The sequence below is a fragment of the Zosterops lateralis genome, assembly GCF_965231275.1.
Source record: "Zosterops lateralis genome assembly, chromosome: 2".
Taxonomy (NCBI): domain Eukaryota; kingdom Metazoa; phylum Chordata; class Aves; order Passeriformes; family Zosteropidae; genus Zosterops; species Zosterops lateralis.
Window position 1 is genome coordinate 100,952,572 of NC_139763.1, and position 14,942 is coordinate 100,967,513.

Genomic DNA, 14,942 nt, shown 5'->3' on the forward strand with positions numbered 1-14,942 from the left:
GTGCACATGTGTGTGTGTGTGTGTGTGTGCATATTCTGTGTTGTGCGCGCCTATGTGTGCGTGTGTGTTTGTGCACATGGGTGCATGCACACACGTCTGTGCACATTTCTGCGTGTGCATGTGTGAGTTCACGCGTGTGCACACACACGCGAGGGCACGGCGGCTGTGTGCAGAGGTGGATGCACCTGTGTGCAAGTTCTGCCTCGGTGTCCACGGACACCTGTCCCTTGTGTTCACGTGTCTGTGTCCACATACCCGTCCCTGTGTGCCCACCAGCGTGTCTCCGGTGACAGGCGGATCTCTGTTCACACACACGCGTCTCCGTACGGTCACACGCGTGTCCCCGTGCGGTCACACCAGGGCTTCCCCCCGCCCCTGCGTGTCCCGGTGCGGCCGCTGGGGGGCGCTGCGAGCCGTGCGCCCGCTCCCGCCGCTGTGTGTGTGTGTGTGTGTGTGTGTGTGTGTGTGTGTGTGTGTGTGTGTGTGTGTGTGTGCCCCGCACTCTCCTGCCCCCTCGCTGCCTTCCCGCCCACCCCGTGTCAGCCCCGGGGCCCCGGATCCTCTCCCCGTGTCTTCTCCCGGCCCCTGCGGCCCGCCCGCGCCGCCGCCCCCGGCCCCGGGGCCGCGCCGCTCAGGGGCGGGCGGAGGCGGCGGCGGCGGCGGCGGCGGCGTCCGCACCGGAACCGGGACGGGCCGAGTCCTGCCGAGCGTTTCCGAGCGTGTCCGAGCGGCTCCGAGCGGTTCCGAGCGGCTCCGAGCAGTTCCGAACCCGCCCGAGCGGTTCCGAGCGAGCCCGAACCGGCCGGCGTGGCGTCCGCCCGGGCCGAGCCGAGCGGTTCCGAGTGTTTCCGAGCCCGCCCGAGCGTTTCGAGCGGTTCCGAGCGGGCCCGAGCAGGGCCGCACCGGGCCCCGGCCCGCCCCGCCGCCGCTCCCTCCACCAGCCAGCCAGTAATTTTCCAAGCCCGGCCGGCGCTTCCCGGCTGAGCCCGCAGGATCGGCGGGGCCATGGGAGACAAAGGCACCCGGTGAGTGAGGAGCGGGACGGAGCGGAGCATCCCGGGGGGCACGGCTGGGCACGGCGGGGAGGGCTGGGACGGGCGCTGCCCGTGCCCTGGGTGGAGCCGGGGGTGCCCGGGGTGGCCCCGCCGCCGGGATGTGGTGCCCCCCGAGGGGTGGTGGGGACCCGGAGACCGGGAGCGGTAGGGGGATGTCTGAGGGGTCCCGCCTTGGGCCCGTGGAGTTATCGGGGGGCGTCGCTGCTCCCTCCCCGTCAGGTTTGGAGCCTGGGTGGATTTGGGATGGGGGAGGCTGTTGTCGTCCCGGTGACGCCAGGGGACCCGGGTCCTGATGTCACTCCCGGCGTGCGGCACAGCTGGGGGTGTCGGGGAGCACGTGCCAGCCCTGGAGCGCGGGGACACGAGGGCGTGCGACGCCGTCATCCCATGGGAATGCTGCCATAGGGATGCTGCCTTTGGGGAGCCCTGTGCAGAGGTGGATGGGGACCCCCTGTGCTCCCCAGGGCTCTGGGTGCAGACCATGGCAGGACCCGCTTGGTGTGCATCCTGCAGGGGGATTTGAGGAGAGCCTGGTGACCCCTGCCAGCCCTTGCAGGGAGGCCTGGGGATCTCCAGTGACATCCGCTCCCTGGCCGGCTCTGTCGGAGTGGTCAAGGAGTTGACACTCCCGTTCCTCACCCCAATCCCTTTCTGTCCCCGTGGTCATTAATCACGGAGGGCCAGAGATTTCAGGTGCTGCTGCTCACCCCTCAACACACACCATTGCTCTCCCTTTGCTCATCCCCGTGTCCCCTTGGCATCAGGATCAGGGGGTTCCCTGCAGCCTCTGGCCCCACACCCCCCATGGCCATGAGCAGGAAGAAGGATGAGGGGTCTGGCCCTGTCTGCGCAGAACCTTCCAGAAACATTGCAGTGTTTTGGGATGGCAGGATGGAAGTTGTGGGTTCCTGTTGAACTCATCCAGCATTTTGGGAAGCGGCTGTTGCTGCTGGGTGTTGGTGCCCCAGCCGTGGCTGACAGCATCCTCTTCCTCCTTAGTCAGTATCCTGAATTGTTGAGGATTCATGTTGACTCCTGGAGCAAGTGGACAGCCCCACAGATCAGGGGGCTGGGGCACCCACTGGGTTCCCCCCAGTGTCTGGGTGCAAACCCCAGGACGCAGCTGGCTTGGCCTGCAGGGTTTTTTGGGTGCCATGGGGAGCTCGGAGAGCAGCATTCCCATCAGCAGGCGTGCCGGCAGGAGAGGCATGAGCTGATCTTCTCTCTGCCTACGCAGCGTGTACAGAGGGAGCCGGGGAGGGGGGGGGAAGGCGGGCAGGAAGAATTAGGCTGACAAATCCCTCTTCCTCTCCAGTTTAGATCTCCAAACCCAAATCCACTGGGTTTGATCAGGAGGTTAAGCTGTGGGAGCTGGTTTACGATCTGATTCCCCAAAAGCCCATTTCTGCAGATGCCTGCTGTGGCACTCCACCGTTCTTGGGAGTCACCAAGCCCTGCAGTGGAAAGAGCCGGAGGAAACAACTGACTTGGTGGCTGTTGGCATCACTGATCACCTTTCCCTGCTCTTCCCACTCAGCAGCCAGCCAGGGCAGCTGCAACCCCACACAGGATGCCCTGGAATTCCTGGCTACTAGGATTCTTAGCCTGTGGCTTGGGGGTGGTTTCCTGGTGGCTGGGAAGTGCTGCAGTGGTTTTGGTACACCAGAGTCCACCTTGGCTGGCATTAAGCACCCCTTGCACCTTTCCTCTGGCCCCAAAGTCCCATCCAGCCCCTCTGTAGCATTCCACCATAGCATCTTTCTGCTGGGGGGGAGATCTTCACCTGTCACCAGACCTACTGCTCAATCCCTCTACCATCCCATTCTTCCCCCTGGATGAAGCCATAGGGTCTGGGAGCAGGACAGGGATCTCTGAGAAGAGAAAGAGCCCTAGAAGGTGGCCCAGGATGGGAGACTCCTGCTTCCTGGATGTTGTTTGGAGAGCAAACTGATAATAACAGCAGGATCTAGATACATCCCGGATCACACAGCCGAGGCGTTTCCTCACCAAGGAAGTCGGTGGAGCTCTGACCCAGCTGGGGGATGCTGCTGAGTGTGGCAGGGGATAGATGGATTGGTGCAGCAGCAGTGCAAAATGCAGCACTGGGCCTGTGGGATGCTCTTGCTTTAAGATTGGCTGGCATGGTTCTCCAGGCTCATCCCGGCACAGCTGGCACCGAGCTTCTGGCCGCCACCACGGGGTTGTGCCGGTGTGTGTGATGTGGTTGCCGGTGGTTCCGTTATCCCCGGAGGTCCCTTCTAACGTGGCTCTGGCTAATTAGGTCTGCCAGGCAACCTTGTTAGTGTGAGAGCTGGCAAAACCCCTGAATTCTCTGCCCTGGGTTCAAAGGCAATCAATGGTGTGTTGCCATCAGATCCTGTTCCAATGCCCAGGGGAATCAAATCCTCATAAATCTTCCTAACCAAGATCCAACGGACCCCACTCAATTATTGGCCCCCCCAATAAAACCATCATTAGCCCTGGCTGGGTGCCCAACAAGCTCATTAAGGGATGGAATCCATGGCAGGGAGAGGGCAGGAGAGATGGGATCTGGCTGTGTGGCAGCATGACAGGCTCAGGGGGCACTGGGACTACCAGCCCACAGTGTGAGGCCCCAAGCCCCTGATGGGCAGCGGCGGAGAGGCCACTTCCTGCCTCGTGTCTCCAGTGTTTCGACACCAGGAAGGGCTGGAGGGGGAGGGAAGGCTTCACACTTCCTCCTTTCCTCCCTCTAGATCCGGTGGCGGGTGAGGGTCACCGCACTGGCAGCAACAGGGCACTGTGTCCCCGTGTGTCCCTTCTCTTCTCCCACTGGTGCTTCAGAGGGGGTGTGAGTTCCTGCACCCATGGTGTGGGGCCAGGCAGGGCTGCTGCACCCACAACGTGGGGGTACTGCACGCTCGCGTACCCACAGTGTGGAGCCAGCCTGGGCTTCTGCCAGCACAGTGTGGAGCTGTGTGGGTCTCAAATTCTGTGGGGCTTCTGCACCCATAACGTGGGGCTTCTGCACCTGCAGCGTGTGGCTGGATGTGTCTCAGGCTCTATGGGGCTCCTGTTCCGGTGTGGGGCCAGCACGAGTGTGTGCCAGGCAGAGCGGTGAGGAATGGCTTCCCGCAGCCTGCCATCGATCTCACTTGCACTGGGTTCATTAGCAGCCCTGTTAGTGTCTCAAGGGCTGTGTGGGAGCATCACCCGTGTCCCCAGGGGTCTGGCAGTGGCACCCTCTGAGCCTCCAGCCTTGGCTGCCTTTCCTGGGGCTTCCCAGCAAACCTCAGGTGTGATTTCAGCATGCTGGATGCTCTTTGGGGTCTCCCTTGAGAGCTGGTCTGTGGAGTGTGGGGTGACAAGGGGGTGACAGGTTGTCAGAGAATGCTCCTCCTCATCCTGCTTTGAAGTAATCCCTCATTAACTGCTTATGAAAATCCTGCTGTTAGTTGCTCAGGGCTCTCAGGAGGATGCATTCATTGCCCCTCCATCCCTGACTCTAGAGACTGATCCCCCCATGGCTTTCAAACCCCAAAAACTGTGGGGTGCCGATGCCCTTCCATGGCAAGCTGAGGCCTTTCTTTCCCCAAGTTATTTAATTGGAGCAGCATTCCCATTAATTCCATGTTTCCTTGCACCAGCATAGGATCACACCTCCACCAGCAAACTCTCATGACAAACATTCTACTGTGGAAGTGCTTTCCCATTTCAGCTGGGAAAAGTCAGTCCCCCAACCCCCACAGAGAAAAGCCATCCAGGAAGAGCCAGCAGGATGTTCCTGACATTCCCAGTGGCTTGGGACAGCCAGAAGGATGTCCCCAATATTTTATGTGTCTGGCAGAGGGTTCCTGTGGCTTATCTGGGGACAAGGGAATAAGGGCCCCCAGCCCCCACCTCCCTTGTAGAGTAGATCCTGCTTCCTGGGCAGAGCTTGGCCAGGCTGTGCTGGTCCCCATGGCTCTCAGGAGAGTGGGATGTAGAGACTTGGGCATGCAGGAGTGCAGGGACATCCATATGCAGGGAAATGGAGATGCAGGGACCACTGGGGGGTGAGGACAGAGGATTTCAGGGATGTGGGAGTGAGAGGTGTGCCCACACATCTCCTGATTTACCCTACCCCATTGCTGGGGTGGTAGTCACCCCCAAGCTGCTGCCTTCCCTGCCTGCCCCTTGGCTTGGTGTGAGCAGCTGCAGGCACTGGGGTGGCTGAGGGTTACTCCTGGTGTAGCTGAGTGTCCGTCATCCAGTAGCAGCCTGGGACATTTTGGCAGAGCCAAGCAGCTGCCCTGGGAAATTGCTTTTTCCAGCCTAAAACCACTGCTAATCTTCCCGGATGGTTTTAATGGAATTTAAAGACGAGGAGGGATTATCTGAGGAGAACCCATTATGGGTGGCTTTGTGCCAGGGCAGACTCCGAAAAATCTGGCAGTGCCAGGCACCCTACCTGCCTCTGCCCGCTCCCTGCCTGCAGCAGACAGGCTGGGAATGCTCTGGCATTTCCCAGCAGTGGCATGTTGGACCCACATGTTCTAGAAGGATTTTGGGAGTTGAAAAGGGTGTCTGGGGGCTAGTCCCATGGTTTGGAATGGAAATAAAAAGCCCTGGGGATAGGAACACTCAGACTTTTCTTGCTTCTCCAGTGGCTTTGGAATGCATCCATGTGAGGTAATGGTGAGGTAGGTTCATCCTGTGGGATGCTCCCATCCTGTGTGCTTTGGCTTCATGGTCCCACATTCTGGTCCCCAGGGCCCTGTGGGTGCTGTGGTGCTGCTGCCCTTCACAGTGGTTTCTGAGCACCATCCTTAGGCAAAGGGATGGGCTGGGATCCTAACGGCTTTATTATCCAAAGTTGGGTCCTGGCAGTGGGTGCTGAGGGTTGGATGCACCTGGCACCCAACGGGACTGTGCCAGTGGATGCTTCTTCTCCCAGGAGCCTGTCCTGAAGGGGAGAGCTGGACAGCTCCACAGGCAGGGAGCCAGTTCAGGAGTGGAGGGTACCCCCTGCTCCAGCACTCACCTCCCTCCTCTTTGCTGTTTTTCAGGGTGTTTAAGAAAGCCAGTCCTAACGGGAAGGTAAGGGGGACATGGTGGGGGAAACCATGAGGTCACAATTTATGGCCAGGAGTGGGGGATGTCCCTGAACCCCAGATTCCACCCTGCACACTGCTGCCTGCCTCAGCATCCTGCCAGGGCAGCAGGAAGGGAAACTGAAGCACAGTGGGGGTGGGAGGGGCTTTCCCAAGATCAGGGGTCAAGCTGAGAGGTTTTGGAGTGCTGGTTTGCAGGTGACTCTGCCTGTGGGAGTTTTGGGTCTGGCAGCAGGAGGTGATGCAGAAAACCTGCCTGCCAGCTGCCTGCCCTGTGCCTCAGTTTCCCCATCAGGAGAAAAGTGAGAGGGTGACACTGGGGGGGCTCATCTCTGCCTGACAGTGGTGTACAGACCCCTAGAGTGCCACCTAAGGGTCCCCAGATGCAAAGTGCCTCTAGCTCCTGGGACATTTGGAAAGGTTCCAGGCTTTGACTGGAATGGGGTGGGGTTGGCTTTTGGGTACCACAGGGACAGGGTGACACTGGAGATGATGAGGAATATGGACCCCAGTGGGTGGTGAAAACATGGGGGACCCTGAGGGATCTGCTCTGTGCACCCCTGACACCCTGTTCCCCCCTACAGCTCACTGTCTACCTTGGGAAGAGGGATTTTGTGGACCACATCGACGTGGTGGACCCCGTGGGTATGTGATGGCAGGAAGGGGATCTCAGTTGCAGGGAGACACATTCCAGGGAGGGCTGGGCTGTCTGGGAGGAAGGATTTTGGGGAGCAGAAAATAGCTGATTTGGGATAATATTCACGTCCCACTGTGGCTTTGGATATGCTCTGGGTGTGGTAGGTGTAGACTGTCCCTGCTGCCAGCATGTTCCCCCCAAGCCACAGCTGGCAGCTTGGAGGTGATGGCTCCCTGTGTAAAGGGAGGGCATGTCCCCCCTTAACTGTGCAGGTATCCCCCCAAACCCTGCCTGTACATTTCCCTCTAACACCACCAGCATGTCCCCTGACCCTGACAGTGTGTGTCCCCCTGCCAGCAGTGTCCCCCCATCCCAGTGGCTTGTCCCCAAGTGTGTGTCCCCCTGCCATAGTGTCCCCTAACCCTGTCATTGCATTCCCTGACCCTGCCAGTGTGTCCCCCCTGTCCCCACGATGCATTTCTGAACCAGCTGTTCCGTTGCAGATGGAGTAGTGCTGGTGGATCCTGAATATCTGAAGGAAAGAAAAGGTAATGTCTTATCCCTGGGATCCCTGGGGCCACAAAAGTGGCTCTGCTACAGGCTGATGCTAGCATCCTCATGCAGTCCTATATGGCATTGGTATCTCTGGGCCCTTTGGTGACATTTTTCTAGGCCCCTGTCCCCATGGCAGGTTCCCTGTCCTGTGGAGAATGAGGGTGCTGTTGTGGGCATCCCAAGGCACAGCTGGCTGCTGAATCCTCATATTCTCAACATGGCATGTCCTCAAGCAACCGCTACTTCCCTGTGCTGGTGGGACTGGCATGAGCCTGGATGCCACTTTGCCTTAGCGCCCCCACACCATGATGGTCCCCTCCATGACCCATACCCTGCTACCAACCTCCCCTTGTCACCCTCTCCAGTCTTCGTGACATTGACCTGCGCCTTCCGCTATGGCCGCGAGGACCTGGATGTCCTGGGGCTGACGTTCCGCAAGGACCTGTTCGTGGCCAACTCCCAGGCTTTCCCCCCGGTCCCGGAGGACAAAAAGCCCCTGACGCGGCTGCAGGAGCGGCTCATCAAGAAGCTGGGCGAGCACGCCTACCCCTTCACCTTTGAGGTGGGGTGACAGCGGGTGCTCTGGGGTGCTTGGAGGGACAGGGTGCTGCGACAGGAACATCAGAGTCCCATCTGGCCCCGTGGGGTCATGGTTGGGAGTGAGGTGCTGCTGTCTGTGATCAAGATGCAGCTTTTGGTGGTGGATCTTGAAACTTGTGAGCAGAAAGCAGCCAGTAGGGAAACTGCCAGTGTGTGCCAGCACCAGGGGACACTGGGGATCCATGCCAGCTCTGGCAGGGAATTGGGTGTGGGTAGACCCCCTGCTTCATGCACCTGCTCCTCCAATTTCCCCAGCACAGCTTTGGCAATGGTGGCCACACCCTCTGGAGCTCTGTGACATTTTATGATGCTCAATCTTATGGCCTCAAAAATGGCCCTGACGCCCTGATTTCTTAAAATCCCCCTGATTAATTAAAACCCTCTAAAATAATGTATTTTTGTAATGCTTTGGGATTTCATAAAGGCAACAGTAAAATGAGCAAATTCTTCCTGGATTTTTTTCTTTCCATTGTGGATAGGAAAGGGAAGTACTGGTATCCCCCAAAAAAACTCCTCACCCTGCTTTCCCTTCCAGATTCCCCCCAACTTGCCTTGCTCTGTTACGCTGCAGCCAGGCCCAGAGGACACGGGGAAGGTAAGGTCCCCCCATGGTCCCATGCCACTAGGCTGTGGCGAGTGGCCACTGCTGGGGTCACCTCCTTAGGGAGTGCAAAGGGGTCTCCCTGCCTCCTTCTCCCCCCTTCCTGGTTTTCAGGCCTGTGGGGTGGACTACGAGGTCAAAGCTTTCTGTGCCGAGAATCTGGAGGAGAAGATCCACAAGAGGTAAGCAGAGAGGATCCATCCAGCCTGGATGGGAGCAGCACCCTCCTGGTGCTGGCAGCAGGAAAGGGGCACTGCAGTTTGTTACTCACCTTGGGTGAGATGTTTTCCAGGATGGGATAGAGTTGTCTTCTAGGATGGGGCTTGGATGGGGATGTTTTCCAGGATGGAGCTGGGATGGAGGTGTTCTTCAGGGTTGGGATGGGTCAGAGAGAACATTTTGGGGCTGGGATCTCCACCACTGTGCAAGGAGCCACTTGCTGTGGGCAATCTGGCCTGGCCATGGGGCTTTCCCCTTGTAGCTCTGGTGGGCATCCAGACAAGACCTTCCATGGGCTTTTTCTGACCAGCAGACCAGAAGAAAAGAGGGATTTGACCCAGAATGGACCAGAAAGAGGGTAGCCTGTGGGCGGCCTGAGTTCTCTCACTGTCTTCCCCCAGGAACTCAGTGCGTCTGGTGATCCGTAAGGTCCAGTATGCACCAGAGAGACCCGGCCCCCAGCCCATGGCAGAGACCACCCGGCAGTTCCTCATGTCAGACAAGCCACTGCACCTTGAGGCATCCCTGGATAAGGAGGTGGGCAAGGACTGGGAAGTGCACACTGGTGGGGTAACCTGAGGATCTCACCATCCTCTCTGCTCTGCTCTCAGATCTACTACCACGGGGAGCCCATCAGTGTCAACGTGCATGTCACCAACAACACCAACAAGACCGTGAAGAAAATCAAGATCTCAGGTGAGGAGTAGGCCCGTGTCCCCCACCCCACTGGTGTTCTTGTCCCCATCCCTGTGGGGGCCTACCCCGATCCCCGTTGCTGTGTTTCACCCCAGTGCGCCAGTACGCTGACATCTGCCTCTTCAACACTGCCCAGTACAAGTGCCCAGTGGCCGTGGAGGATGCTGAGTGAGTACTGGCTCCTTGGGGACATCATGAGGAGCCCTGGAGACCTCAGGGGGGTCTTGGAGGAACCTTGGGGGTCTCCTGCCCCATTGCAGCCCCACTGGGATGTTGCACTTAGCAAGCAGGGACCGGTGGGAGGAACAGGGAGATGGAGACCTTTTTTCTGATGGCATCTTGGGGATGTCACCCTCTGCGTCCTCCAGGAAGGAGATGTTCATCAGGCTGGAGCAGGGATGGGAATATATGGAGAAGTTCACCAGGCTAAGATGGAGCTGTCTGGGGTGGCCTGTGGGAGCTGTGGGTAGCTGGGGCTCTGGTTGATGATGGCAATCATCTGCAGTGACATGGTGGCCCCGAGCTCGACGTTCTGCAAAGTCTACACCCTGACCCCTTTCCTTGCCAACAACCGGGAGAAGCGGGGCCTGGCGCTGGATGGGAAGCTCAAGCATGAGGACACCAACCTGGCCTCCAGCACGCTGTGAGCCCCTCTACCCCCAGGGCTCCTGTCTCCCCTGCAGCATGGGAGCAGGACCTTGCCCTGCTGGGCATCCAGCCCCTGCTCCAGGGGTGATGCCTGGGGTGGACTTCCCATAGGGGGAGCTTCAAGAGGATGGGGCTGGTCCCCATGGCCATTCTCTCACTGATGCCCACCTGCCCCTTCCTCCAGGTTAAGAGATGGAGCCAACAAGGAGATCCTGGGCATCATAGTCTCCTACAAGGTGAAGGTGAAGCTGGTGGTGTCACGAGGAGGGTGAGTGTTGGGCACCCACCCACCGTGCTGCACCTCCTCTCTAACCTTGGGACTGGTCTGTGCTGCAGGTCAGGCCCCATCATCCTTAAAGCTCCCCTGGGACTAAGCAGCACGGGTGGGACAAAAGGTGTGTGGGGGTTATGTGTCCTTGGGAGGGGACAGTGACTAATGTGTTGTATCCTTTGACTCATGCCAGCCTGCTGGGAGACCTCGCCTCCAGGTAACACCCCACTCCCCTTAGTACCCCCCAATCCTCACTGCAGCCCCCCACTGCACCCCCCCCAGTGCCTCAAGGCTGATACCATGCCTGTCCTTGGGATTCCACTGTGTTGGGGATGCTGTCTCACCTAGAGCAAAAGCCTGGCAGAAGTGGGGCTGGGGTGGTGAGGCTGGGAATGCTGGCAGGGTTTGAATCCTGCATTTTCCTACTTGTACCGGAGTGAGAGGCCTGTGGGTGCTGGTGGGGAGAGTGAGCAGGGCACAGAGGTGGCTTTATAGGGCCGAGCATCTCTTAATGTGGGGAGGCAAGTCTCTGGGGCTTCCCAGGTCTTCATCTGCACATCACTTCCCTCCCACAGGGTCCTACAGGGACCACGGGACTACTCATTCTCTTTTGGGACACTTTGTCTGAGCTCTGTCCTACCTACCCCTGGGGCAGCTCGGGGCTGTGCTTAGGCTGTCACACCCTGATGTCACCATGCCTACTGAGCACTGGGAAAACTAGGTGCACCTCCTGCCATTCCCATGGCACTGCTAGCTGCAGCCTAAGCCCAAGGGATGTGGATCCCCTCTATAGCTGCTAAAGACAGATTTTTGCCATGCTGCTCTCCCTTGTGATGCCCCTCTACTTCCCAGGGGGCCTGTGCTGATCCCTCACCGTGGGGTCCAAGCTCTGACAAGAGGGATGAGAGCTGCTGGGCGGCTCCATGGAGGATAACACAGGGGTTTGCCCAGCTTTGTGGTCCCCACAGCAGCTGTAATGGGGGGTGCTGTTCTCCCCCTCCGCAAATCTGTCTTACTCTGCATGTAAAGTGCAGGCAGGCCTGTGCTTTACCCTGGTGTCTCTTGCAGTGACGTTGCAGTGGAGCTGCCCTTCACACTGATGCATCCCAAACCCAGGGAGGAACCAGTACATCGGGACAGTGAGTGTCTGTCCCTGGGCGACAGGGCCAGCATCCCTGGGGGTGGGTGGGGGCAAAGGAGGCCAGTGAGGCTGTGTGGAGGGAGATTCTTGATTCCTGTTGACCCTGTTCACAGGGCTTCAGAGTTAAAATCATGGAGGTGCTCCTATCACCCCAGTGCAGCCAAACTCCACGGGGGTTGCATTCACACACTGGTGGGAATCTCAGCCACCCCAGTGGGATGGCAGTGATGACTGCAAGGGGGGGTCTCACCCACCCTGGTAGGAGGGCAGAGACGATCCTGGGGAGGGTATCACCCACCTTGGTGGGATGGCAGTCACAACCCTGTGACTAATCCTGTGTCATCCCTTTGTTCAGTTCCAGAGAATGAAGCACCCATAGATACAAATCTGATAGAGCTGGATACAAAGTAAGAGACTAAAATACTCCCCTCCTCCTTCGTGTGGGAATGTGAAACATGGCGGTTGCATAGCACACCCCCAATCCTCTGTGCCATGGCATTGGCACGTGTGATTAACCCCACGCATATCACCTGTAATGCATGACGCCTGCTGTTCCCCTCTCTCTTCTCTCCTCCTTTGCCCTTCCCTGCATGGCTTTCCAAAAAACAGAAGAAACTGCAGTAAGAGGCCGCTGGGATCGTGGTGGGGGTGTGGGAGGTTGTTGTCACAGTGTTCCCTGGGCTGGTGATATGTTCGGGAGGTTTTGGGGTACTTTACCCACCCAGCTACTCCCTGCCGGTCTGCGGTTCCTCCAGAGTGGGGCAAATGCCAATGGCCCTGGTAAAGCTGCACCTGCTGGAGAGCTTGGGGGCTCTTTTTTGGGTGCACTGGGCAAGTATTAATAAGTCTTTGAAAACTGAGGCTGTTTGCTGGGGATGGAGGGTTTTGGGGCCCCCTAAGCTGCTGTAACATCGTGGCGGTGCAGGTTGAGCTCACTGGGCAAGGTGGGACAGCTTTGTGGGGCAGGGGTGTTTCACCTTGCACCCCACCTAAACTCTCTCCCTTGTGTCCCCATAGCGATGATGACATTGTGTTTGAAGACTTCGCCCGCCAGCGACTGAAAGGCATGAAGGATGACAAGGAGGATGAGGAGGAGCGGACAAATTCCCCGCAGCTCAACGACAGATAAGCGAGCCCCCACTGCTCGCCACCCCGCCCCAGGGACACCCCTACATTAGGCTGCTTCTCTTTTCTATAATTAATTAATTTTGTTTTCTACCTGTACTGGGAGCCTACAAATCACCCGATGGCCACAGGACCTATAACCGTCCAGCTGTGCCGTGTTGTCTCTTCATCCAGCTGCCAGAGCTGCTGTTTCCCGTGCAGGGCACGGCCAGGGGGGTGCTGGTGGCAGTGGGGCTCACTATAACCCGTCCCTGTCCAGCCTCCTGCCACTTACCAGAGCCCTTGCCTATGAGCTGCCTCTTTTATGAGTTTTATATAAGCCCAGTCTCAACACCAGTTTGCTATGGGGAGGGGGCTTGCAGCAGAATGGGGGAGGGTGTTTTTTAGGCAGCCTTTTCATGGGAAAAGGCACCTGTGCACCTCGGTGTCCCCTCCTTTCACCCATGGCCAGTCCCCCTCTGTCCGGCCCTGCTGCATGTGTTCCCTCCCTGGGATGCACGAGCCTGGCTTTGACTTTGGCCCCTGCCCCAGCTGCTCCAAACAAAGGGGGTGGGCAGCACCCACCCTTCTCTTCCCCAAAGTCCCCCCAAAGTGGCCAACCCCAGGGGTCCTCCCAGCTGCATCCATTTTCACACCAGTATAATCTCACCAGAGGAAACCAGCTCAGAGCTGGAAGCTGCTGGGGCCAGGCTAAAGTGGCAGAGGAGACCCTGTGGGTCTGTGCCATCTGCCATGCACTGCTTGCTCTGGGAGAGGCCTCAAATGCCTCTTCACAGCCATGACAGTGTTGTGGTGGAATAGCCTTGTCCCAAGTGGGATGTTGCCAGGGATACTTTCATCCTGCGGAGCTGCAAAGCCCTCCTGGTTGATGTTTTGCTCCGCCTGCATGGGATCTAGCACCTCTTTGTGGGTAGGGGAGAAGCAGAGTGTTTGCCACCCTAATCAGTGTTTCAAGAGATGCTTGTACCTCCTGGATTGGTGGAGCCTGGACCCCCTCCCCCCCCAAGAGTCTGGTCTCCCACCACCCACTGAGAGGCCATTCCCACTATTTATTGTGCTGTTGCAGTCAGTGTTGTCATCTGAGAGCATTTTGTGGGGATAGCTCCATCCCCCCCACCCGGTTTGTGAGGTGCTGAGCTGAGCCCACCCCCCTCCCTCCATAATTTTTGGGTAAAGCTGATGGGCAGCGTGGTACTTCTTTTTGTAAAGTGGTTCCTTTGTACTGATCGATACCTGCTGCTTTGGTTTCTCCACCCTGTCTGTGATGTTTCTGTGTTCTGTCAAATAAATTATTCTAGTTTATTAAACTCAGAAAAAAAACCAAAACAAAAAACCCAGTAAAATATAGTCCCAATGCCTGGGCACTTCTGTTGGCTAAGGATGGGGAAACTGGCACAGGCAGCAAGTCACAGAACCATAGAATGGTTTGAGTTGGGAGGGACCTTGAAGCTTATCCAGTTCCATCCTTTACCTAGAAACTTTCCAGCAGACCAGGTTGCTGAAAGATCCATCGAACCTGGCTTTGAACACTTCTAGGGATGAGGCAGCTTCTCTGGGCAACCTGTGCCAGGGCCTCACCACCCTCACAGCGAAGTTTTTTCCCTCCTGTGCAAGGACCAGGGAGCAACATCTGCCTGCCCTGCCTATCTCCCTTCCACTGATGACAGCCTCCCTGGTGTGCAGAGACATGCAGAGAGGAGCCAAGGAAGAGATGAAGGATTCTGTATCCTGCAGCAGGGACTGGGCATTATTTTGGAAATTAAATGCAAGGCCGTGCAGTACCTGATGAGCACAGGGCACTAACGAGTTGTTTGTTAAGCAAGCCATGTCCAGTCTGTGTCCTGCTGAGGAACTGCTCAGAGCTGATTGTTTTAAGGATCACAGAATCATGAGGTTGAAAAAACCCTCTTAAGATTGTAGAGTCCAGTGGTTCCCCCAGCCCTGCCAAAGCCACTAAACTGTGTCTCCAAGAGCCACATCCAAACATCTGTTAATGCTGCAAGGAGTTTCTCATCCCCTTTGAGAACAGCAGGAGCCAAGACTGGGGAATGAGACAAGTATCACCTCTGTTTTTATGGGCCTTAATTCACAGACAGACCCTCATAGAAGGGCTGTGGCCTGTCCCCTCACAGTCAAGGAAGAAGAGACCCTGCCTCAAGTTGTGCCAGAGGAGGTTTAGATTGGATATTAGGGAAAATTCCTTCCCTGAATGGATTGTTCAGCCTTGGGACAGGCTGCCCAGGGCAGAAGTGGCAGATAGTTAAATCCCCATCCCTGAAGGGATTTAACAGATATGTAGATGTGGCAATTGAGGACATACAT

The 14,942-nt window shown here is 57.6% G+C and overlaps 1 protein-coding gene across 2 annotated transcripts; it reads left to right on the top strand.

The window, feature by feature from the left end:
• Positions 1–839: 839 nt before the first annotated feature.
• ARRB1 (arrestin beta 1) lies at positions 840–13,960 on the top strand. 2 transcript variants are annotated; one of them, XM_083854289.1, is made up of 16 exons: positions 841–1,025; positions 6,083–6,113; positions 6,712–6,772; positions 7,268–7,312; positions 7,685–7,881; positions 8,455–8,514; positions 8,635–8,702; positions 9,141–9,276; positions 9,351–9,435; positions 9,531–9,603; positions 9,941–10,078; positions 10,268–10,351; positions 10,548–10,571; positions 11,423–11,493; positions 11,851–11,902; positions 12,513–13,958. In XM_083854289.1, the coding sequence occupies exons 1-16, from the start codon at positions 1,006–1,008 to the stop codon at positions 12,622–12,624; spliced, it is 1,257 nt and encodes a 418-aa protein (XP_083710415.1). In that variant the 5' UTR covers positions 841–1,005; the 3' UTR covers positions 12,625–13,958. The 2 variants fall into 2 exon arrangements, with proteins under 2 accessions (XP_083710416.1, XP_083710415.1); XM_083854290.1 differs by lacking the exon at positions 10,548–10,571 and having other exon boundaries at positions 840–1,025; positions 12,513–13,960.
• Positions 13,961–14,942: the final 982 nt, after the last annotated feature.